Source organism: Pseudorasbora parva, chromosome 7 (genome assembly GCF_024679245.1).
Source record: "Pseudorasbora parva isolate DD20220531a chromosome 7, ASM2467924v1, whole genome shotgun sequence".
In the NCBI taxonomy this organism is placed as follows: domain Eukaryota; kingdom Metazoa; phylum Chordata; class Actinopteri; order Cypriniformes; family Gobionidae; genus Pseudorasbora; species Pseudorasbora parva.
This window is the reverse complement of record NC_090178.1, coordinates 19,898,091-19,924,895: the sequence shown is the minus strand read 5'-3', so window position 1 is coordinate 19,924,895 and position 26,805 is coordinate 19,898,091. Positions and strand designations below refer to the sequence as shown.

Here is a 26,805-nt window from a genome sequence, read left to right as displayed (position 1 = left end):
TTACTTCTGTCTAAAATCTCTCCGATAAACGATTTGATCTAGTTTGGTATATAAATATGACAGTCTCGCGCACCCTACCCGATCATTGGCTTGTAGTTGTCTGGCTGCATTAGAAGTCAGAGGGTCCCAACAACTTTTTGAGCCGCGGTCTAAACCCGCTGCGCTCCTCTCTATAACGTTATCCGCGGGGCCACTGGCACAGCTGGCACCATTAGCACCCATCTTATGCCATCTGCACAAAACCAGACATATACGAGGAGAATATCAGCTCCTTACCTCTGCAAAGAGGAATCAGGAAATGGCACTGTGTGTCCGCGGAGAGCAGAAGCCCGAGCCGTGCTGTCTGGTGATCCGGCGGAGATGACCTGGATTTCACCGCCAGACTCGACGGCGTAAAAATAATCAGACGCACAGTGGCGAGTGAAGCTGGCGGCAGGAACACACAATCACTGATGGAGGACAGGCGGAGAGATTTTTTTTTTTTTATAAAATAAAAGACTCAAAGCAAGCTCGCAACACCACCCTTCAAAATAAGAGTTCCAGTGTTAAAAAAAAAAAAAAAATCATTGATTGTATCGTGAACTTTGTCTCACTCTCTACATTTCACCGTGAGTTTTGGTAAATTAGCTTTTTAGATTGGGGCGTGGTTTTATTTTGAAGTTAAATGTTCTTCTATACTATAAAACCGCTTTATGTTGAGTTTAAATGTTTACAAGAACATATTCTTAATCATTTTCCTATGTTTTTTTTTGTTTTGTTTTTTTGTACGCCCGATTTACATATTCTCTCATTTTGAAGCCTGAAGCAGGGATATTTATTGTATTCATATATCGCCCCCTACTGGAATAACGTGATATGTTTTAAGGGTTAAAAGTCACTCGTTTTTTCTAGTCTTTTCTTCTTCTTTTAAAACGTTTAAAAAAGAAAGACTACACAAATAAAAGCTGTTGTTGTCATTTTTAAGATGGTTGTTATATGCTTGGTGTTTTTTTTCTTACTGATTAAACCTTTTTCCATGAGTCTTGATATTTACTGTACTATATTTATATTTTGAATTGTATAGCTCTAATTTATTCGTATTTCAGTTTCAGTTTAATTTTAGTACTTCAAATTGTATTTATTTCAAAGCAACATCACTAATGTTTAAGTTTAGTTTTTTTTTAATGTAATATCTGTTGTTTTTTCAGCTTTATTTCAATTTCAAAAACACAAAGGTGTGCCAATCCATCGTTGCAATACATTGGAGTTCAATTGTGTGCGGACATCACATTTGTTTTTAGCTTTATTTCAATTACCGCAAGCGGTTTTGACGGTTCCAGTTAACAACAACAACGGCTTCCATAGCCATTGATAATTAAATTTTGATTAATTGTTTATTGCATGCTGGAAATGATTGTTTCACTGTTCAGTCCTCATCTGTAATTGGACAGTAAATTGTTCAGAAATGTAGTACTTAGCAGAGCATGGGACAGTCATCCAGAAAATATGCATGGAAAATAAAACATTTTGCACTACTGCATAACTACATTATTAAAATAATGATGATAAAAAATATACATTTTGGCTTTAATAAGGTATACCCGAAGTCTAGATGACCAGAAACTGTTTTCTACCAGCTTTTCAAAAATGAGCAAATACTGGTTTTAGACTAAATGTAGTAAATAGAATACATTTTCCTGTGGGGCACATAATTAAGATATGTAAATGTGTTTTGCAAGATGCCTGTATATTCATGAGCAGCATCAAAATCCAGGCAGAAGATCTGCATTAAATACATGTCCCATGGTCTCTATTTATTATTCATTAAACCATGATCATGAACCAGGTCATACATACATGTACAATACATATTTTACATATATACATATATAAATATACACACACACAATTCTAAGGGCATTGGTGAGACAAGTGGGCCCATTTGGCACTATCAGGGTGATCGCTCATAGGAGGGCACTCATCTGCACACATCAAGCGATTTCTCAGGGTCAAACCAAAAAAACATGATGACTCCAACACTCATTTTTTAATTCAGTCATAGCTTTATTTTACCTCTAGGTGGCACAAGGCCCACATATACAACACTCTCCCTCTCAGTCCTAGGGAGAAGTGTAAGAGTTCTCTAATGCAAAACCAGACTCATCAAACCCAGATTTTGCAAATCCAGTCTCAACTAGAGTTCTACTGTGCAAAACAGAGTCTTAGAAAGAGCTCAACTCCTATGATTCTACAACCAGAACTAGAGCGGAATCTAGACTTGTGTGGTCTGGCTGTGGAGCTCGGGGTTGTCAATGAAACACAGACATATGAGATACAGTGTAAGAGTGTCTCGTTTCCTCCAGAGATGTTTAAAGCTCAAAGCGGCCCCAGATTCAGAATCACCCTCTCAGCATCCAGTCACCAGCCCACCATGATCTCGAAGAGATCCGGTCGCAGTGAGTCCAGTTCGGTCCGGTCTAGCTTATCTGTTAAATAAATCCAGAGCCCTCCTCACAGTACCCATGATCTACCGTGCAGCTTAACGTGAGGGTCAGTGAGTAGTGAAGGGGGCCCACGAGACTCCATTACTGTACAAGTCTGTGCTGGTGTGCTTCCCAGGGCGTTACGTGCGTCATAGTGTCCTTTTTCTGAGGCTAATGCGGCCGTGCCTGTCCCAACATCTTCAGCCTGGCCTGGTCAATCACATCCAGCAGGTTCTTAGCATCTACGGCGAGTGCATGCGCAGCTGTTAGCATCTGTTTCTTGTAGTCCTGCTGCAGGCTGGTCATTACGTACTGCTGGGCCAACTTCATCTTATTTATCAGCTCAGCCAGGTCGGAATTTAGAAGCTTCTGAGCCATTTCGATCTGACGAGGAAGAATGAGAGAGTAACAGTTAGCCGAGCTGGCAGGGAGAACATTGAGAATCAGAATAGGTACAGTATTTGGGGTTAGTTTATGAATGCTCTTACCTCTCTGTGCGTGTGAGCTGGTAATAATGGTATCGTCTCATCCACAGTGGCCAGCAGTGTTCTCAGTGCTAATCCTACTTCCTGAAAGACACATTTCAAGGTGAGAATGTTAAAAGTACAAATATGATATAATGGTTTAAAACAAGATCAGCTATTAAATTCTACTAAAATTCTGCCATTATTTACTCTTTTTGGGACTTTAGCTTATTCACCGTATCCCCAAGAGTTCGATAAGTCCATTCATACCATTATCATCTCCTTAACTCTGTTTGACGCACCCACCGCTAGCCTAGCTTAGCACAAAGACTGGAGATAAACGGCTCCATCCAGCCTACTGCTGAATAAGTGATAAAAATAATGCCAACATTTTCCTATTTACGTGTTGTGATGTGTATAGTTACATCGTGTACTAAGAACTGAGGAAAATGAAAAGTTATGATTTTCTAGACCGATATGGCTAGGGACTATTTTCTCATTCCTGCGTAATGATTCAGGAACTTTGCTGCCATACCATGGGTGCATATAACTGGTGTGAGAGCACAAGAAGGCTTAACGTGTTGGCATAGCAACGTGATACTTCCTGCCTGTGTGTCCTACAAAAGACGTCTCGTTTAATTCTGATTGAGGACACTTCGTATACCGCATCCTTCACAAGTTGTGTCATCCAGAGGACACAGCCTTCGAAATTAAATGAAATGAGACACAGCTAGAGAGCGTGTTGGGGACTATTTTCAGTTGCTGGCTGCGTAATATCATTGTGCCACTGCACCCATGGTATGGCAGCAAAGTTCCTGGATCATTACGCAGGAATGAGAAAATAGTCCCTAGCCATATCGGTCTAGAAAATTGCAACTTTTCATTCTCTGTTGGTAGTACACCCTGTGACTATACACATCACAACATGTAAATAGGGAAATGTTATTTTTGTTATTATGGTAATATGGTAAAGGTTATTTTGTCACTTATAAATGCAGTCCATTTACCTCCAGTCTTTGTGCTAAGCTAGGCTAGCAGTGGGTGCATCAGACGCACAGAGATGAGAATTATATGTATGAACTTATCTAACTCTAGGGGATATAGTGAATAAGCTAAAGTCCCAAAAGGTCTGTGTGTTCCTTTAATGTTCATGTCGTTTTAAACCTATATGCTGAATTCAACGGCAGTTCTTTAGTGGCCACAGGCAGTCAAGCTCCAAAAGGAACACCGTAAAAGCTATATAAAAGTGATCTTTTAAAATGTTTTGACAGCTTTGTATGAAGAAATGATTGAAGGTCTTTATTCACTGGTAATCTTCATCTATGATTTAGCTTTAATTGATTTTTAAAAAATATATTTAGCTTGTCATTTTAGTATTTCAGTATAAACTTATTTCAGTTAGTTTCCAAGGCAACATTTTAAATGTTTGTTTAAAGTGCCCCGATTGTGCTATTTACAAAAAAAAAAAAAAAATCCAGATTTTGTTTTGAAAGTCTCCTACAATCGGTTTACATGCATCCAAGGTCAAAAACAATGTCTCATACACTGCAGCATCTCCTCTTTTCTCAGTGTCTGAAACGGTTCGATAAAGGAGTTGGGCTGCATCCGAAATCATATACCAAAAAACAGTATGTGACAAAAGAAGTATGTCTGAATTCACAATACACATAAAAGAGAAGGCAAAAAGTACCCAGACGACCTACTCATTGAATAAATAAATAAGCCAGGACAATATTTAGCAGAGAAAAGCTGGAATTTGTGGGTGCAAAAAAAAAAAAAATCGAAACATTGAGGAAATCACCTTTAAAATTTGTCCAAATGAAGTCCTCAGCAATGCATATTACTACTGCTAATATATTTTTTTATATATATTTACAGAAGGAAAAACTGCAATTTTTTTTAACTTAATTTAAATTTACTTAATATCCTAATGATTTTGGCATTGAAGAAAAATACAATTTTGCTCATTTTGACTCGAATGTACAAATATACCCATGCAACTTATGTGTTTTTGTGTTCTGGGGTCACATATAGGCCCTACAAAAACAGTTTGGATAGTTGTTAATATGAGAGTTATGATATATTATTAAGTGATTTAAGTATTGTAAAATATGAGCAGCTCTAAAAATGAAAAAAGGTTAGAGACTCCTGCTTTATGACAATATCTCTGGATGACATATTCAGTAACTCTAAAGTAGAATACGAATACGTATAGAATACATATTTAGTATATTTCTTAGTTTGTGTCATACCTTCACCATGGGCACGTATTCTTCAGGGGGAGCTGGCTGGATTTTACTGGACATCTCAATCACAGCCTTCACCAGCCCGGTCACATTTTCATAGACCTTATCGTTGGACCGATCTAAGTTAGCTGTCGGGGGTGGGTTGATCTCCTGAGGCTGAATCTAAACACAAAGTAACACGTTTTAAATGTATGCATAATTTCACTACAAGCATGAACATATAATGTTGCTATTGACATAAAGGATTTTGGATGAAGGTTGTGTTACTGAATTTTTGTTACTGGACTTAAGTGATAATGGCATGTGTTATGGTACAAACGTGACACTAGATGGCAGCAAAAGCAACTACTGGAGACGAGTCACCACCTACAATATTGAGCTGATTGGATCCATCTACGCACCTTTGCTTTTAATACAAAATAGGATATGACAAAACAAAATTCCTCCATCTTAAATATAAGAGATAAGGAAAACATTTTCCTGTAGATTTAAAACAATCAAGTAGTCTCAATAAACTGTACTTCACCCATCTCAAAAGAATGATCAAAAGCCTCCACTAGACATTATTAAAAAAAAATCACAGCTTATTTAGAAAGCAAAAGACATGCATAGCGATCTATATAGCCAGATGTAATTCAGTTTAGTGGATAATTAAGTTATGATTTCGAAATGATATGGTTGAATAATGACATAGTAACTGGTTAAATGGGGCATAAACACAGACAGAAACATAACACTGAGACTGAGTCTACAGGTGGTCTTACCCTCCAGGGCTACCAGTGCAAAAACAAGTGCAACAGAGGAAGGGCAGAGGCACAGAGCAAGAGAATAGTGTGCAGAGAGAGAGAGAGAGAAAAAAGAAAAAGATTAATAAATATAACTTTACATATACATGCTGCAACGAAAGAAAGAAAACAGCTTGGAGTTATGGCATGATTCTGTGTGCAAGTCTTTTTTTTCTTCAATCCAACCACATGAAAATGTTAAGAGAGTTTAGTGCTGTGAAGTTATGCAACTAAACTTACATTTACATTTAAAGACCTGTTTTGTGTCAAATACAGACATTTCTAATTCAGTCATCTTAGTACAAATTTTTGTCCAATCAAACGCTTTCTATAATGAGAATTTTCTAAGGAGAACATGCCTCTGACTGGCAAAAAGAAGTAGGCTACATTATGATTGCGACACATTTATTAATATACAGGATGAGCCTTTCAATATCCCCACACAAACTAGCTTAAACTGAAAACAAAGCACAAAATCAACAATAACACCCTTACTACTGACCCAACACCCCCGTAAAACTCCTAAAAAGTATAAAACGGCAAAGCACTGTAATTATATGTGCATTGTTTCCAATTATACTTTCCAATGCGCACTGCATTTCTGCTGTTGCTTGTGAGACCCCCTGCACGCTGACCCACAGCTTCAGGAAAACGCGCTGGAATGGAAACTCTAGGGTTCTTGGTGCGCAGGGATCTTTTTATGAGAGACCCCGCCGAGCAATTGTGTGCGTGTGTATGTGAAAGGGCTTTTCAGGAATGAGGATGATTTTAATGAGGCTTGGCAAACGGCATCTGCTGGCATGCTGGCTGCTCCTGAAGGCGACCCGTAAGTACAGATGCTAATCTTACCAGCCTCGTTTGGTGGGATTTCAAACTTTGCAGTTTAAAAACAGCAAGCAGTGATTACTGTAAAGTTACACAATGCTCACGAGTTTCTCATCTGAGTTTTCCATGTGGTAGTAGTTGTAAGTACCTTCACGCCTTCATTGTAGCTATCTGTGGGGTTGAGGCCGGAGACTCCCGCAGGGTGGCTGGGTGCTCCGGGACGAGGAGGCTTTTTAGGAGGAGCTACGTGCTCTGAGGAGGACAAGAAACAGACAGTCAAAATTACTCAATCTGTTCCTTTACATAAGCGGAGCAACATCAGATGGAAGTCATTTTCGAATGGACCAGATTTACATTTCCATACAAATTCATTGGCATTTATAAAACATCTGGACTTAGAAACACTAAGCAAAAAATGTGCATTACAGTGAAAAACATTTAGTTCTTTTAGAAAAAAATCTTTCATTTAGCAAGGACACATTATTTTGATCAAAAGTGACAGTAAAGACATTTACGGATTTCTATTTCAAATAGTATCATCTATTTTCCGACTGCTGAAAATTCAGCTTCACCATGTAATATATGTTGAAATAGAAATCGAGCAAGTTACTTAAAATTGTAAAAATATTTCACAATACAGGGATGCAAACGGGTGAGGGGTAAAAAAAAAAAGAGAACAGTGAGAAAATTGCGTGGATAGAGAAAACATTCTCAGAGGTCAGGACACACATTTCTTGTTTTATTGTAAATTAAGCAGTCCGTGTTAATAAAAGAAAAAAAGTAGCTTGTGTGTGTATGTATATATATATATGATATAGATAGATAGATTAGATAGATAGATAGATAGATTAGATAGATAGATTAGATAGATAGATAGATAGATAGATAGATAGATAAGATAGATAGATAGATAGATAGATAGATAGATAGATAGATATATAGATAGATAGATAGATATATAGATAGATAGATTAGATATATAGATATATAGATAGATAGATATATAGATAGATAGATAGATAGATAGATAGATAGATAGATAGATAGATAGATAGATAGATAGATAGATAGATAGATAGATATATAGATAGATAGATATATAGATAGATAGATAGATAGATATATAGATAGATAGATATGAGACATTATCGAGTATCTTTCCACTAATTCTAACAGGTAAGAGGTAAACACGTTTATGTGTCTTATTTAGGGCAAAACAACCATTTATTAAAACACAAATAAGGATTTAATAGATGTGGGAGCTGAATACATAAATAAAACACAAACAAGAAGACAACAACTAGATAAAATGTATGTTGGACTAGATAAAATGTCATCTTAGCTTCTTTATTAACTCTCAAACCTGAAAACTGAAGATCCTACTGGTTACAAATGCATTAATATGGTATACTTTGCACACCAGCTCATAAGTTGAACCCCATTTATATTAAACAAATAATAATAATTACCTTAGTAAAGGTAATTTACATTTAATTACCCCCCTCCACACACACACACACACACACAAACACACACCCCAAAAAAAAAAAGAAAACAACTCTCTCTCTCGTTAGATCTACACAAATCTTGTAGGTGACCTAAAAACAATCTTACTGCCTTTAAAGTGATGTATTACATGAAAAAGAACTGACATATAGCTCACCTGCTTTTCCTATAGGTTGGTAGATGTGCTGGTTTCCAGTCTGCAAACAAAAAACACAGTTACAACAGTTAAAAATATGCAGGAGCCAAGATATACTGTGCCATTTGTGTTGTTGTGGTCTGGGTGGGGAGCAGTCTGAATGCCTGGCATGCCAACACACACACACACACACACACACACACACACACACACACACACACACACACACACACACACACACACACACACACACACACACACACACACACACACACACACACACACACACACACACACACACACACACACACACACACACCTGCCAAGACCACAGAGAATCAAAAAGGACAGCCCAATGTGACGGGATAGACATTCGAAACCACTGCAGCAGACAAACAAGCTCTAGAGCAGCTGTGGTGTTCTGCTCTTCTAGATCCAGATCATGACACGCATGAAACACGTTCATTACAACAAAACCAGTAAGCATCTGTGGTAGTTCTGTATTAACATCAGAAGTGGGAGGGCACAGTAGATTGGGTTTCTTGAATGGCCACTGCTGTATGTTTCCTCACAAAAGGGCCCTTGTCCTTGGTCTTACATTTATCGAACTGATTTTTTAAATAGATATCCAGCTACGATAGACATTTCAGAGCCTTAAAGCTTATAAATACATGCTATGGCAAAATATATGCATACAAACTACCAATTGACCAATTATGACCAAAAATGACCAATTATTATATTATAATTTTAACAAATGTAAAAAAAAAAAAAAAAAAAAAAAATTTTTTTAAGTTTTATAATGTCTCAGTTCTTAAGCTGCATGAACACCTCGAGTTTTTGTCAAACCTTATGATCATGATTTGAGAACAATCTAAAGAACATCTTGTGCTTCAAAGGAAGTAAGAATATCTGACTGTCCGAAGAATCACATAATTAATGCCACAAAATCAATCTGATCAGTATGGAAGCCTGTTTTCACCACAGAATAAAACTTTTCACACAATTCTGACTTTATATTTCTTTAAACTTGTATATTTCTTCAAAATTGTGAGATGAAAAGTTGCAATTAACTTTTTTATTTTTTTATTCCATAGATCAGTGATATCATTCATTTTTTCTTTCTTACAGTAGAACAAATAGTCTGTCTCAAATTTTTAAACTGGAAACTAATTTTGAAATTATTTTACAGAATTAAACATTTTTAGTATGCTCTGATTTTTGCTCTATTTATTGCTTTTATTTCAAACTATATAAAGATGCACATAGTCTCAGAGTCAATGCTGAGTAGTAACTGATTACATCTAATCCGGTTTACGTTATCAGATTCCAAAAATGAAGTACTTGTATTTAGATTATATTATGTTTAATTACTTGAAACCAGACTACAGTTACTTTTATATTGATTAAATAACTACATATTGACTAAATGGCAATAAATCATTTATAATTTATTGATCCTCCCAATTTTTAATTTTTCTTTCTAAAAAAGCATATCACTTATATATATTTAGAAAGTCTTCTAGTTTTGTGAAATTGCACACACGGACCAGCCACTAGTCAGGTGAATATAGTTACATGGAAAATTGAGACGCCACTGGATTTACAAACCCTAGTTTGAGAAACCCTGACTTAAAGTAATGTTTAATGCACTTCATGTCATATATTTTTCTTTCTCTTTATATCAATATGGTACAATATTATTCTTTTCAATACAACAGGTCAAAAGCAATCTAAAAGTAGTCTGATTATATTACCTAAAATGTGTAAATTTTTGTCATGCAATTTGGAATCAGTAATGGACTACAGTTTGTAAGTAATCTACCCAGCACAGCCCACCGTTGTATATCATAGAGTTACATAATCTTCACATACAATCTTTCAGTCTCCCACTGAACTCAATTTAAGTTAAATTCCTGTTCATGTACAGAATTCCCCCACAGCAAGTGTGAGCTGACGCCCATATACAAAATAATTTACTGCAGATGTCCATGAGTGGGAACTCCACTATATTTAACATGACCTGATCAGATGATAAACTCTCACATTAACTCTTGCTTGAGAGACATGGCTATGAACTGCTGTTGCATGGAAAAATATGTTACATTTTTTATTAATGCATGTAAAAAAAAAAATCTTTAATGGGTTTAATGAACCCTTTAAACTTCTCTTTATGTTTATAAAGATTTACACTACCATTCAAAAGTTTGGGTTTAGATTTTTTTTTTTAAAGCAGCCTCTCTTGCTCACCAAGGTTGCATATATCTGTTCATAAATGCTTTTATGTATTGATTGTTTGTGTTATTATTATTATCTTTTAACTTTTTTACATTTACATTTTTGTTATTTTTTCCTTTTTCCATTGTTGCACTGAGATTCTTCGGAATAAAAATGAGTTATAAACAAAATCTATTATTATTATTATTATATTTGGTTAAAAATACAGTAAAACAAGTTAAAGTAAAAACAATATCAAATGTCATTACAGTTAAAAAGTATTAGAATATTATAATTGTTTTCCATTTTAACACAATTTAAAAATGTAATTTATTGTGTCACGTGATTCTTCAGAAATTATTCTAAATGCTGAATTGATGAATAAAAAGTTTAGAAGAAAACCAATGAATTCTTGTTGAATTTAATGCATCCTTGCAGAATAAAATGATTAAAAAAATGTTTTAAATATTAAAAAATTACTGACTTCAAACGGTAGTGTATTTCAACTAAAAGAAAGAAAATGTAGAAACTCACTGGTCCCTGAAGGCTTCCATCATCACGGTCAATGCTGCCTCTGGAACTTCTCCCATCAGGCTTCTGCCACACACACACACACACACACACACACACACACACACACACACACACACACACACACACACACACACACACACACACACACACACACACACACACACACACACACACACACACACACACACACACACACACACAGAGAAAGAGAAATAAAATCAAACCTGACACCTCATTCAACAAATTCATTTCTGCCACATGTATTGTGCTACTTCACACCACGTCCTGACCTGGAGCGACACAAGATTCCAGCGAGAAGTAATTTGCATGTCCACAATGAAAACGACATTGCTGCATGGAACAGTAACAGCCAATCAGAACACGTTTGATGCTTAAAATACAAATATAAGTGTGATCACAGATTTCATTGTGGTTAAAAAAAGTTAAAAAACAAGACACTGCTGTATAAATCGCATCATATTTATTGCTCACTAAACGTAATGTCTGTTCCTACTCCTTAAAATGACAACAATAAAGCATCCATAAATCAACTGAATATAAACTAAGCAGACTAATTTACAGCAAACAAGCACTCTAAAAAACAGAACTAAGTCCATGACAGTTTAGGATAGCTTTGATTAAACAAAAACAGTCAAATCTGCACACACCAGGCTTCACTGAAACATCATCCTCCTCTTCCCATTAATTCCCCAGTAATAGTGTACTGTACCAGTTTTCCAAAGCAGGATTTAAAGACCTGCATCTTCCTGTCTGTTCCTGCGAGCGTTTCTCTCTGGCGTTTCTTAAGCATGGAGCAGAGCACGGAGTGGATCTCCATTAAGCTAGCGTGTGTGTGTGTGTGAGTGGGATAAGTCAGAGTGTGTGTGTGGAGTGACTCGTCTCCTGAATGTGATACATATTAAACGCACACACTGACTCACTCACTGCCGACGAGCCTGAACTCAACGAAGCCAAGCCCTTTTCTGCTCTCCTCCTCCTCCTCCTCTCTCTCATTCCCTAGCTCAGTGTTTTCTCTCTTTCCCACTCTTCCCCTCCCGTTATTCCTCATGCACATTTGTGTATAACATCTGCGAAGAGATGAAAACTTCCTGTGATCAGTAATTTAACTTTCAGCAGATGCAGGTCAGGTTGAGTTTACCCGTCTCACGCCTCAGTGCCAACAAAACCCTTCATTACTGAGGAATTCCTCAAAACTGCACCTGTATCAAACGGCCGGGATCAAAAACTCATTCAGCCACTCACAGCATCAAAAAAAAAACTTTAAAGGGCATGCAAAAACTTTAAGCTATTTAATCACTAATAATCTTCCATTCAACTAAGCTGGTTATTTTAGAAACATTACTTCAGTGAGTTCCGAATTATTCACATTTATTCTGAGTGCTCTGCTCACAAAGTGGAAGGATTCAGTTCTTTAGCTCAATGATCTCAATGATTCAGTCACTGGAGTGGAAATAATTGGTAACACATATAAAATGTCGGCCTGTTCATCACACAATTCTATCTTTTAACTTCAAAAGATTTGGTTTTATTGATTGATTTGAGCAAATTTTTGCTGTCATTTGTTTAAACTTGCAACACAAGAGTCACTGCATGGAAAAGAGCAGCATGATTCTTCAAAATATCTCCTTTTGTCATCCACTGACAAAACTCAGTTTAAGTGTTTAGAAAAACCCGACGATGAACAAACACGTCTTCGCTGAACTATTCCTTTAAAGAGCTGACATTTCATTTCAACCGAAGTTGTTTGTGAGGAAAAGTAATAGTTTGAGCAGAAGAATGAATGTTGTTTGCTGTGGTGGAGCTCTGAATGCCCTTTTTAGTTGGTACAGGAAGCTATGAGAGTTTTTTCTGTGAGGCAGACTGAACATAATGACACAGTGAAGATACAAATGACGGAGACTGAAAGCCAAAACTTGGCATACCACAAACGCACACAAATATTCTCAGACAAACTTATGCGGACAAAAACATGCATATGCACACATTTCGCTGCAACGATAACACACTCCCCAGGGTGCAATACCTTCTAACTCATTCCTTATCCCTATTCTTTCTGTAATTCTTCAAAAATGCTAATTCTTAAACAAAGGTTGTGAAATTGTGAGGATCACCCCCGTTTACAAAAACAATTGAGTAGGAAACCGCGACTGGTGGAAACACTTATTGTCAAACAAACATGAAAATGACTGTTTGGAATTTCATACCGTTGCTGCAGCTATAAATAATTATCACAATGATTCACCACTAACATATTTTTAGGAAGAAGTGAAAACTAACGACCATTTAATACAGCTAAGCAGGAGGAGAGAGGAGAGGAAAAGGGGAATAAGAGGGTTAAGGAATGCAGATGCATGTGAGGAAGAGATGGAGGAGGTGAAGGTGAGCGGGATCCGTACCAGTAGTCTCTCCTCATGCTCCAACCAGCGCTGATCATCCTCCATCTGCTGCTGCTGCAGTAATAACTGCTCCTCCATCAGCTGAGACAGACCTCCGCGCAGAGCCACACCATCCTGAAAAGCACACGATTCATGAACAAACGCTAATAAATGCCCTGTTTACACCTAGTATTAGAATGCATTTCGGTCGATCAGAACGCAAGTGGACGGCGTAAAACCTTTTGAGCTCCTTCACTTTCAACCACTTCCAGAGGTAGTCGAAAACGCAAACGGATTGCTTTCATAGTGTAGACGCTCTTGCGGTTAAATGTGTTCGGACAGCCACAAAAGGCCGTCTACTCTCCACTTAATGCGTAAACGTTCGGCCATACGCCCTCCTCCCTAAGAATTCAGGACAGAAGTGGTTGAAAGTGGACAAAAGAGAAGGCTTAAAACCTCAGGTGTAAACAGCCATGCGTCTCCCGAGTCTACTTCTGATCCGAGCGATTTGATTTTGATCTTACTACCAGGAATAAACAGGGTCAAAGATGATAAAACTGATAATAAATATATGACAGCTGAAATCAAACTGGCACTGCAGTCGTTACTATAGCTGCTTTAGTACATTTAACACTGCTTGGTGATATTTTGTGAACGAAATCCAATCATTTCAATTAGAATCTGTGCGATTATTTGTTTCATGTACAATTTTAAGTTTCATTGGCCAACAGAAAGCTTACTGTACAACAGAAAGTCATACTGTACATCGCTACTTGACTGACAATGGAACTTTTCTGCCTGCAATATTTTGCTAATAAAAATTAGGGGTGTAACAATGCCCTAATGTCGATTAATGTTAATTAAAATGCTAAATTTGGTATTACATTGGGGGTGGAAATGAATAGGCTTGGACTTGAAGCTGGTAACCCAATGCACAGTGAGGCTTCTTCAATCCTGAAAAACAATGGGTCCTCTTTAAAGTGCCCCTATTATGCTTTTTCGAATATTATCTTTCATGCAGTGTGTAATTTTGTTTGTCTATAATGTCTTTTTGTGACTGTAAAAGGTCTGCCAAGTAGAAAAGAAATTTATTGTTAGGGTTGTGACGATAGTATCGTGTATTGACTGTAATCTATTTGTCGCCTTGGGCTTGGCTTGCTCAGTTGGGGACACTAAAATTATGATCTAAGTTATTCAACTAAATATGCAAATAAAATTAATGAATTAGGTCTTATTTAATTCTATAAACTATAATATTAATCTGCCAATATTGTCGCTATATGATAAATTAAAATAAGCTGATAACATCGTTGTTTTCCAGAACGACTGTACAGCCAAATCTAATTTTGCTGCAATATTGTCCTGTTTAACACTGTGAAGCTTCTTTGAAACAATGGTCATTGTAAAAGTGCTATATAAATAAAGTTGATTTATTGACAATGGTGACACCAGAATAAAAATATCTATGATTGTAAAGCTGAAAATACAGAATTATTTTAGACAAATATGCTGGCACTCTGTCACTGACCAAAAATTAGGCCACTTTTTACTGGTAACAAAATAAATTTGGCATTATCAGGACCCAGAAATATTCCCCCATTGCATTATTATACATTATATTAAACATCATAGTAGTTTAATGTAGGACTAACACTAAAACCCTGTAAACTTGAATTTTTTCCTCAGTAATTTTCATTTCGGGTGAACTACACACAATACGGACTGTTGCTATCCACGATACATGTTGCAGTTTTGTATTGCGATATATTGTGACTCAATATATTGTTACACCTCTACTAATAATATATAATAAATAAACACAAATAAATGAATCCTAAATAAAACCTCAAAATGATTGATTTGAGATGTTATAAGTGCACGAGACATCATGTTGCTCCACTAACTCCTTGATATTCTTATAAGCACAAACAATAAACATGCAATAAACTTTCAGTCCTTAAAATATATTTACAGTATAAATAACATGTCACAATGCAATTTGCCTGATTAATGAAGGACACTCAGTCCAACCTTAGATTTTGGCCAAAAAAGGCCTTAAACATTTGTTGTTAATGTCTTCATATTTGGAGCGTCTCAAAGATTCCTAAAATGGTGTTTATGTTGGCAGCTCATTCTGTTTTGAAATGGATCTTCAATTTCAGTACTGAGAAAACATGCTGTTTTCTCTCGTTTCTTCTAACCTCCATGCTGGGGTTCCACATGTGATCCTGAGCAGTTCTGCGATGGTTCCAGCTGTCGTGGTGATCAAGCCCAGTCCCTGCGGCCTGGGGAGGGTACATCCCGCCAGGCATGGGGAGCAAGCCGTGTGGGCCAGAGTGCCCTGCCATCTACATGCCAAATGCACATATAAAGCAAACTGTTATTCTTCATAAACATTCAGGGGTTAATTATCAAAAAGTTGCACAATAGAGTATTTAATCTCTAAAAACCTGTGTTTGATACAATAACCACCTGTAATTCAATTTACCCATTGGTATTAGACTAATACAAGTTTTGTACCTGGTAATGATTGTGCTGGCCAATGTGCTGAGGACTAGGGTAGAACCCTTCACTGGAACGTGGACTTGGATAACCAGGTCGACTGGGCTGTAATCACACACACACACACACAACTTTATGTCAATGTACTAGCACATCTTGATCAGTCGGGTTAAGGTTAAGAGATGCTGTTAAAATCAGTCCACCAGAGGCACACAAAATTCTTGCGCAATTTGTGTGGATGAAGATTTCGGGCTGTTGAAGGGAAAAAATGAAAACGGTCAAACATAAAACGCAAGCAGTTAGTTAAACGTTAACACAATGCTGCATGTGTTATGTTATGTTATTGTAGTTATACGATACATGGGAGAAGGACTGGGCGGATATAATACATTAGAAGAAATGGATTGAAGAATGAAGGCAGTCCTTATCCAATTGGCTGGGATACTCGGAGTTTAGCTGTGGGTGGGAAAACAGGAGACGGACTGATCTACCTTATAAACCCGTTCATAGAGAGATTCGACTGACCACAGCTCCAGACGAGCAAAGGAGGAAACAAAAGGAGAAAAAGGGGTGACGACACAGAAACATACACTTAATGGACAGAAACGGGTTAAAATGGGAGAAACCCACATGAACACTGGCACGAGAGAGATGAGATTTATTGTCTATAAAGCAAAACAAAAAAATATGTTTATAATCAATCTGCTTTAAGTACCGATTTTCTTTTAAGAGTGGTGTTTTGGGGATGGGGACATGGTTGAGAGCTTACGGTTTTGTCTGCATTCATGAAAATAAAGGCACATATAAAATGTGCGATTCACTAAACAACACACGTCTATGGCAGGTTAATCCTTAATTTTAGTACAATTGTTAAACATCAGGTCTTGCACACTGTTTAGTTTACATGCATTGAAGAGGCAACATGCAGTTTTCCAAAGTTTTATATGGAAGATTATCTGAAGCTAGCATTTTTTTAAAACTTGTTTTTAGTCTACAACATCTAATAGTAATACAACACCAAATAGTGTCTCTATAATAACAGCTATGGAGCCTAAAAGTCGCTCCAGTCAATGAGTCACAGTGAAAAGCAGTCGACTCACTAAATGTGCTTATTGTATGTGCACTTTAAAAACGTTAACCAGAATCAGTATCATAAACATCCTCCGAAAGACTGAGGTGACACTGAGATGAATGTGCATTTAATCCTATACATATCCAATAGAGTGCAACAGTCAGGTTATGCGAGTTAAAATCACTTTAATTGATTTGTAACAATAACTTGTAAACCTTTCAAGGCAGGCACACTGAGCTTTTGAAAAAAGGTGGCAGGCACTGTTGAACTCTATTGCACATTGTCCGATTTATTTGGTCATCAAATGAAGACTTCCGCATGACTAAGCAGAAACACAATGTAGCTTTTAGTGTTGGGGAAAGTACTTTGAAAAGTAATGCATTACAATATTATGTTACTCCCTTAAAAAGTAACTAATTGAGTTACTTAGTTACCTTTACTTTTGCGTAACTTTTTCTGACTTGGCTAGGCTTTTTTTTATTTGTGCAAATGTAAAGACCTCTTCATAACAAAACAGCTTAAATAAACCTTTCACCTGTGCTGCTGTTCTGGATAACAGAAGAATGTCAGGACGCAGAAGGAAAAAGTTTTACCAATATATATATATATATATATATATATATATATATTTTTTTAATCTAGTAATTTTTGCTCATGGTTTAACTGAATCATCAAAGGTTGCTTGAACATTGGTCAATAAAGGTAGATTAAATGCATAAAAAATGTGTTTTGTTTAGCATTTAATTATTGGATGTTTGCATAGTATTCTGATTTTGCATTTGACTGATTTTATTCATTTTGAAGCGTACTGAATCTTTATTGTGCAAGTGAGATGAAAAAATGCTCACGTTTAGTCCAGAACTACAATAACCATCATGTTTACACACAACGCCTCTATACTTACTCTCGATTTTCTCAACATGGGGAAAGGAGAGCTCAGTCAAATAAAGGTGAAAAAGTAACTTGAGTTACTTTTTTGAAAAAGTAACAAATATTTTGTTGCACATTTTAAAAGAAATGCGTTACTTTACAAGTTACTTGAAAAAGTAATCTAATTATGTAACAAGTTACTTGTAATGCATTACCCCCCAACACTGGTAGCTTGATTATAGACTATCTCTCTCAACAACAATTATAAAGATTTCTGGGAAAAAAAAAAAAAAAAAAAAAAACAAAGAAAATTTAAATTAAAATAGAAAAAGTATAAATTTAATTATAATTAAAAATAAAAAAAATTAAAAAAATTAAAAAGAACTAATATAAAAAAAAATTTTAAAAAAATTTAAAGAAATAATTAAAAAAAAAAAAAAAAAAATTGGTTATTTATAAGTAAAAAATTAAAAAAAATAAAAAAAAATGATCTAAATTTAAATATAAAGAAAAAAAGTAAAAATTCTATTGAAATATAAAAATAAACAATAAAAAAAAAAGATATAATTAAATAAAAAATTAAAATGAAGCAGAAGCGAGGTCTGAGTTTGCGGGAATGGCTGGGGGTGTACGCTAAGCTGGTGTGTATTAGCATGGCACTGAGCGTGAGTGTTTTGCTGTAGCGTTTGCTGCATGTGTGGTGATCGGTTAATGGTGGGTTTGTCACATGGACCCAATGGAGAGGCAGACGACTCGGGCTGGCGGAAGCAAAGGGAGATCAGGGAACCGAAGGGTTGCTGTGGAGGATGAGAAGCAGCAGACGCAGACGCAGACAGACAGTCCATACTGAAGCTATGCTGGAGGGGGCGTCTGCGGGAGGGCTACACACACACACACAATGAAAGATGAGCTTACCAACACAAGGAAACAGGGCACAAACAGAAAGGATGAGAAAAGCAGAAATTTTATGAGACATGATATGGAGGAAAGCAGATTCATTCTGGTCATTAGCACAGCAGCAGGTGTGACCAGTCAACACAAAAACAGACATCAGCACCTGGACAGGATGATTGACAGGTCTGACAGGGAGCAAAGGGGCTTTGAAAGTAAGAGTATGAAGTGCTTTAAGCCACACACAGAGCGACTGGAAAGATCAGCCTGGCCCATCAATCAATATAATGCGAGCAGCACGGAACAGGGAAGGATTTAAAACCCTGTCAGAAAGCAGACAGACTAACAATATCAATCAAAAACTTCATGTGTACTGGCATGTAGTGTCGTTCAAAAGTTTGGGGTCGGTATGAATTTTTAACGTTTTTGAAAAAGTCTCACCAAGCCTGCATTTTTTTTGATCAAAATACAGTAAAAATAGTGGTACTGTGAAATATTATTTCAATTTAAATTAATTGATTTTCAGAAGTTGTTGCAGTCTCCAGTGTCACCGTCAGAAATCCTTCTAATATGCTGATTTGATGCTCAAAAAAAAAACATTACTTATTATTATCAGTGTTAACACAGTAAGGCTGCTTAATATATTTGTGGAAACCATGATACATTCAGGATTTAATGTTGAATAGAATCCAAAAGAATAGCATTTATTTAAAATAGAATGTCTTTACTGCCATTTTTGGTCAATTTTTACAAATCCTCACTGATTAGAAGTATTATTTCTAAATAAATAATAATTAAAAAAAATAAGCTAGGAAGGGACATTTCATTAGACTCAGTGGGTAATCCCAGAATGTCCAGAAAAGATGATACATTTTAAATTCATTTCTAGAACAAACCAGCATATACAGAACTCAAAGCTGGTACACATGGACTGAAATCCAAACTAAATGGATGTCTTGATTTATCATAGTAAAAAAAATCTGTCAAATGAAGACTATTTGTTTATTGATCAACCAATGGGTGACTGACTTTGTATTCTCCAGGTGATAAAATTCTTAAATGTGATAAATTCTTTAGTAGCAGACGTAAAGAAAGATCATGTCACGTCTAATTATATTTATTTTAAAATAAGTTATTTAGACAGACGAAGAGAAGTCATTAAGTGAAGACAGGGAACCCCATGGGAAGAAGCATTTTTGCATATGGAAAGATGTACTACGCAGCGGGGTCCAAAAGCCTGAGACCACATTGAATATCTGTGATTCAAAATCGAATTAAAATACTGAAATACAAATATCAGGAAATATTTACATATACATATTTAAAATCTGCACTATTTATAGGACACTAGCATAGCAATCTGGTTTATTTGCTTATTGCTTAATGATACAATTTGTTTTAAAATACAAAATCGATGCTCAGATGTTCAGACCCCACTGCATGTAACCATAACAAATGAGAAACTAGAATGGTGCTGTATCCAAGATACAGTGATGTTACATGACACAGGACGTGACCTGGCATTGGAGAGCTGGGATTACAGACAAAGGGAATGTCTGGAAAATTGCTGGCTAACTATAAACACACACAATAATGAATCAGTCGATGCAGGAAATGTACTCTTTGCATCCTGCCCTTTAGAAATGTTTTAACGATACACAGACTCTCTTGTTTAACACTTGTTAGCTGCTAGATAAAATGTACAAACAATACTGTACGCACATGCAAGCAAAAATAAATAAATTCTCTCTAATTTTCACAAAAAATACGACCTGGTTCAAGTTAAAACAAACACGCATACACACGACTACTCCTAACAAGTCACCATGTGCTAGGGTGACAAATGGTGACACGCTGTTAACCTGGTAATAAATCTGCTGTTCCAGAACTCAGGCTGCCATAAATGTAACAATGTGAAAAACACATGAACAATCCAATGAAAAGTTTTTTTTTTCAAATGTTCTTTTTGCATTCTTAGTCAGTTACACATCGGTATTCCGCTTTTTTAACATAAGAAAGAGCCCAGCGCAGTTACTTACTTTTGGTGGCGCCTCGTCCGAGCCTCCTGAGTCCCAGGATACGGGGACTTGTCTCCTCATCTCCATTCGGCTGCGCTCCTCCTGCTGAGCCTTCTCATCCGCGAGGATTGTACTGTACAAACACCGGTGGAGAACACTATCAAACAACAACATCTTTCTTTTTAAACTACAAGTCTTTATGATGCAAGTCTTATATGGATCCTCGAGTTTGAGACCACCCTTGCAGAGCAGAAAAGTAATACAGCTCTTTAGTACAAATGTGAATGTAAGATGATTTCCCCTCAAGTCTGCTTTAAATGAGTTCAAGAGGAAGACATTTCCAACTTTATGCAAGTGATTGAAAGGTGGAGTCACTCTATCATCACAGACGAGTCAGTGTAGGATTCCAGCCCACACATACCATGGGAAAATGAAGCTACGCAGATTCGAATCATACCTGACACACAATTTCACAATCAAATACGTCATGACAAGCTGTAAGTAAAGTCAAACAGCCTGAATAAGAGGACATCAGGCATTATGTTAACACATTCACATTTTAGACTGCTAAGCGATAAAAGAGACACAAAAACGTTAACAAACACACTCCATGCATTATATATTGCATTAATGTGTATGGAGGCAGCACCATTTTATCTGTTAAAGGGATAGTTCACCCAAAAATGTAAATGTGATGGTTATCTGCTTAACCCCAGTGCAACCAACATGTCGGTGTCTTTGTTTCTTCAGTAGAACACAAATGAAGATTTTTAACTCCAAAGAGCCCTGTGGCTCATGACGACACGTTGATATCTTAGGACACAAAACGATCAGTTTGTGTGAGAAATCGAGCCGTATTTATATAATTTACCTCAAATAGAACGCTATACCTTCCTTACTGGAAGTGAAGCGCGCTCCAGGCTGTTGGATATAGCGTTCTATTTGAGATAAAAATTATATAAATACGACTTGATTTCTCACACAAAATGATAGTTTTTTTGTTTCAAGATATCAATGTGTCGTCATGAGCCACAGGGCTCTTTGTGCATGTTGTCTAAGCATGTTTTTCTTTTGCTCTCTTAGAATTGTTACCCATTCACATGCATTATATGACTGGCACACAGCAACAGTTGGAGTTGTAAATCTTAATTTGTGTTCTACTGAAGAAACAAAGACACCTACATGTTGGATGCACTGGGGGTACACAGATAGACATCACATTTTCATTTCTGGATGAACTATCACAGATACAAATTGATTGGGAATTTATCCGGTTTACACAAAAAAGCAGCTGTTTTCCACTGATTATATTTCTTAAACACCAAATCTCCAAATTAAAACAGAGATTTTGTTAGACGTGATATGGATGAAAGCAGAATCTTTATGAAGGATCATGTGAAACTAAAGACTGGAGTAATGGCTGCTAAAAATTCAGCTATGCCATCACAGGTATATATTATTTTTTAAATGTATTCAACAAACCGAAAATGTATTTTAAAAATGTTGTAACAGTATATACACACAACATTACTGTTAATCTAATGAATGCTCGCCTGGTTAGCACAAGAGACTTCTTTTAAACAGAAAATCTTTTAAAAATTTGCCAACCCCAAACCACGAATGGTAGTTTCAGGGTGGGATCTGCTTATGCTCCAATACATCCACAGAAATGGCTTTACTGATTAAAAAAAACCTTACAAAAAATGGAAAGGTTAGTAATGACTTTAACACTCACCACAGTCTTTATAGTATCGACATTTGAAGCTCGTACCTGTCGTCAGTGAAGACTTGCACTCAGAGGTGGCTACAGAAACGCAAGAGGTGCGAAAGAACGGAGCATGTAAGTCTTACTGGAGATAGAAAATGCAAGCTGGCTGAGAGAGGAGAGGGGGACTATTTCTGGAAACTCTATTATCTCAGAGACCATGAGTGGATGGACAGAGAGAGGGAGTGAGAGAGAGAACGAGAACGAGAGAGAGAGAGAGAGAGAGAGAGAGAGAGAGAGAGAGAGAGAGAGAGAGAGAGAGAGAGAGAGAGAGAGAGAGAGAGAGAGAGAGAGAGAGAGAGAGAGAGAGAGAGAGAGAGAGAGAGAGAGAGAGAGAGAGAGAGAGAGAGAGAGAGAGAGAGAGAGAGAGATATGCAGGATAAACAGAAGGGACACCTGTTGTAATCAATCCAGACCTGCTGAGATTCCCCACACCCAGACCATCATACACAACCATGACTGTTGCTGAAGTCTCAGGCTCTCAAAGACAAAAACTGTAGCTGAATCTAATAAAACAGTCTAAAAGGTGGCATGGTAAGTTAAAAAATAAGATACAAAGGTTTCTAAACAATTGTTTATTAAATTAAAAACTAGTTCTTAGTTCTTAAAAAACTAGAACTAGCTTATTACATTTAAAAACGAAGTTCTTAAAACTTTTATAAAATGTTAAAATCAAAAATGTCCTCCAACAATTAAAAAACAACAACATTTAAAACCATCTTAAAGGGTTAGTTCACTCAAAAATGAAAATTCTTTCATTAATTACTCTCATTTCGTTCCAAACCCGCAAGACTTCCGTTAATTTTCAGAACACAAATGGAGAACTTTTTGATGAAATCTGAGAGATTTCTGTCCCTCCATTGACAGCTACACAACTGACTTTAGCGCTTCAGAAAGTTCCAACTAATCCCTATGAACTGAGCAGTTTAGTCCACAAGAGAAATTATGGCTTTATTTGATAAGCAGATTGAATTTAGGCTTTTATTCACATTTAAACATTCATCAACACACATTAGTTGTGATAAACCAACAGAAGCTCAAGCACGTTCGCTTGATGTGCGAGAACCAATGTTTTACGCAACACGTCCGCAAGAACCAGTGAGGTTTGTTTTCAAGACGGTTCGGTTGAGCTTCTGTTTAATGTTTGCTGATCAATGTTTATATGCGAATACAAACCTAAATTTTATCTGTTTATCATGTAAAGCGATAGACTTTCTTCAGAAAATTCTGACTAAACTGCTCATTTCATATGGATGCGTATGCGTAGCTGTCAATAGAGGGACAGAAAGCTGTCAGATTTCATTAAAAATATCTTCATTTGTGTTCCGAAAATTAACAAAAGTCTTATGGGTTTGGATTGACATGAGGGTGAGTATACTGATGAGAGAATTTTCATTTTTTTGGTGAACTATTCCTTCTATAAAAAATGCTAGAATCTGGCCTTTTTTAAAAAGAATTCTTAACAAAAATGGTAATAATAGAAAAAATATATATTAAGGCTTGGGGTTGACAGCACTTAATCAACATAACGAAACCGAAATCTATATTAAAAAATATTAAAAACATTTTCTTACTAAAACATTGAAAGAAAGTGTTAAAAAAACAGTTAAAAATCTTATTTTATGTAGGGCTTAACATGGATTACAAATGTTTCTGAACAAAGTAGGTAAAATCAAAATAATAATAAAATATATTTAATTTCAAAAAACATTAAAATAAAAACTTTGTTTTTTTACAAAACTATATTGTCATGAAAAGTTTCTGCTTAACAGCTCTTGATGTATAAATGCTGATTTTTTATGTTTAGTTTTTTTAAGGGGAAAAAAGACAAATCTCTGCAGCATCTCAAAGGCCACACACAGAATCCCAGCAGTCTCACCCAAACCATATCAGTCCATCATCCCCTGCCTGCCTGTAAATAACAGACTGTCTGCTATCAAACCTTCATTTCTCAAGTCTAATGCTGAACTTTACAAAGCTATAATGTTCCTCAGATGACCACTCTGTTAAAGGCCCTTTATTTACTTGGTGACTTTTTTGATCAATCAAATTTGGCTAGGTGGATACTAACATATTCTTCTGTGGTGTGACAAACTCAGAACACATACTTAATTTTGACTGTACAGGGACTTTAAAAGAAAGTGACACTGACCAGAATCAAGCACTAAACATCTCAACATACATAGTAGCCCAGACAAGCAATCTACAGTTTTTTTAATTGAGTGAGAAAACAATGATTCACTCCTCAGACTTTCTGCAATCGCTGACAAAGCCTTCTAAAGAAAAAATAAGTGTTTGGGCATCCTGTGCGTCAAACCCATGTGATTTTATTCCATTTCATAATCCTCACTTCACCTCAGTTTGCATTGAAGGAATAGCCCTTAAGAGCTCATTTTGTGGAAGGTACATAAACTTTATTAACGTTCTATTAAAACGGCTGTTTGATAATCATAAACGTGGCGCTTTTAAAACAAACCCCATTAACATCGACCTTGAGATTACAGTCTAAAGACCATAAATCCACGCTTAAGAATACAGTCGCTAATTTCCTTATCAAACAACAAAATATTGACTAAACCTCAGCTCTGATACCTTCAGCACCAGTTATGGCTGTAATTTGGTGCATTTGTAAATGGCATTAACAGAGCAAATATTTACATGGTCTCCTAGAAACAGACGTGCTAAAATTTTATGTACAGCAAAATTAACAAGGGTAGAGAGGGGGAACAGTTTTTTTTCCCCAAAACGCATTAAGAATTTCACTCCATCCAAGATACCTAACAAGGAATACATTTGGAAACTCAAGATGCAACATGACATATCTGTCTCAATTTGGATATCTGGGGCATTTTTGTATAACTTGAGATTTTGGAAACATCTGATGCTGTCAAATCTGTTTTATCAAAGAGAAAACTTGGATGTTTTCGCTGAAGGCAGACGAGATTCCTCAGATTTTATTGAGGAATCGAGTGTTTGACGGCCTGTCAGAGTACAGGCCGTTTTCCCCTCTCTATTAGTGCTTACGGGAACTGACTGCATGTGTGGACAAGAACAGATATTTGGGAACACAAAACTATTGTATCATGAAAGATGCAGGGAGTGTGTGTGTGTGTGAGTGTGTGTGCATGCCTGAAAGGGTGAGGGAGAGATAAACACTCAAGGATGTATGAGATAGAAAGAAGGATAGGATTAATTATTTCAATAGTTGCTTTTCGATGAAATCAGGTCCGGACAGGAAGTGTCATAGACGTGTAGAGGGTGAGTCAAGGCTTAAACAAGATTAAACTTCCTCAAGAATGCAATTCTCAATGTTTACACTTACATACACAGTACGATATATTGTTTTGGAAATACGTCTCTTTTGCTCATCAAGGATTTGTTTATTTGATTAAAAATACAGCAAAAACAGTAATATTGTGAAATAGTATTACAATTTAATAAATAAAAATTATACATTTTTAAAAATGTAATTTATTCCTGTGATCCTGAGAAATTTCAGCATCATTACTCCAGTTTTTACTATTTTCAGTGTTAAAATAGTGATACTTTTTGAGAGGATAATTTGTAAATAGAACGTTACACAGCATTAATTTAAAAAACGTAAATATTATTATGTAACCTTATAAAATGTCTTCACATACTGAATAAAAATAATTAAGTTCTTTTCAAAAGTTTGTGTTTGATAAAACTATTTTTATAGTACTCTGTATGTGCATGGGAAGATGCTTTAGTTTGAACTTGACAAATAATTCAACTGAACAGCTTCAGTGAAAGTCTAATAATAATAATCAATTTAATATATATATATATATATATATATATATATATATATATATATATATATATATATATATTATAATATAATATTTTTTTTTTTTTGTGCTAGTGTATACTGCTAAATGTGATGGAATGCTCATTCAAAACTGTAATTATAAATTACTATTGTGATGAGTAAATGATAATATAATCTGTTTGATAAATTAAAAGTACAATATAAATGTAACCATTGTAACAATAGCAACTAGGAAAGAGCAAACAAAAAGCTTGTATTTGAAAACAAAAACATGATTCACATATGGACATGGACAACCACTGTAAATGTACAGTGTCTATATA

At 36.0% G+C, this 26,805-nt stretch overlaps 2 protein-coding genes across 7 annotated transcripts in view; both read right to left on the bottom strand.

Moving 5' to 3' along the window:
• The window catches only part of ldlrad4b (low density lipoprotein receptor class A domain containing 4b), a 56,311-nt gene extending 55,880 nt beyond the window's left edge, over positions 1-431 (bottom strand). The window contains exon 1 of the mRNA XM_067448482.1: positions 277-431. The gene's annotated coding sequence lies outside the window, so the exon portion shown is untranslated. The remainder of the gene's footprint in view (positions 1-276) is intronic.
• Positions 432-1,767: 1,336 nt separating this feature from the next.
• Positions 1,768-26,805, bottom strand: part of ptk2ab (protein tyrosine kinase 2ab) — a 76,070-nt gene continuing 51,032 nt past the window's right edge. For all 6 annotated transcript variants that reach the window (XM_067448480.1, XM_067448476.1, XM_067448475.1 and 3 more), the window contains 10 exons: positions 20,946-21,057; positions 16,092-16,178; positions 15,773-15,919; positions 13,593-13,706; positions 11,176-11,238; positions 8,446-8,485; positions 6,931-7,034; positions 5,179-5,334; positions 2,951-3,031; positions 1,768-2,846 (listed from right to left, as the gene is read on the bottom strand). In XM_067448480.1, the coding sequence (XP_067304581.1) occupies positions 2,634-2,846; positions 2,951-3,031; positions 5,179-5,334; positions 6,931-7,034; positions 8,446-8,485; positions 11,176-11,238; positions 13,593-13,706; positions 15,773-15,919; positions 16,092-16,178; positions 20,946-21,057 (1,117 nt within the window). In that variant the 3' untranslated portion in view covers positions 1,768-2,633. The remainder of the gene's footprint in view (positions 2,847-2,950; positions 3,032-5,178; positions 5,335-6,930; positions 7,035-8,445; positions 8,486-11,175; positions 11,239-13,592; positions 13,707-15,772; positions 15,920-16,091; positions 16,179-20,945; positions 21,058-26,805) is intronic.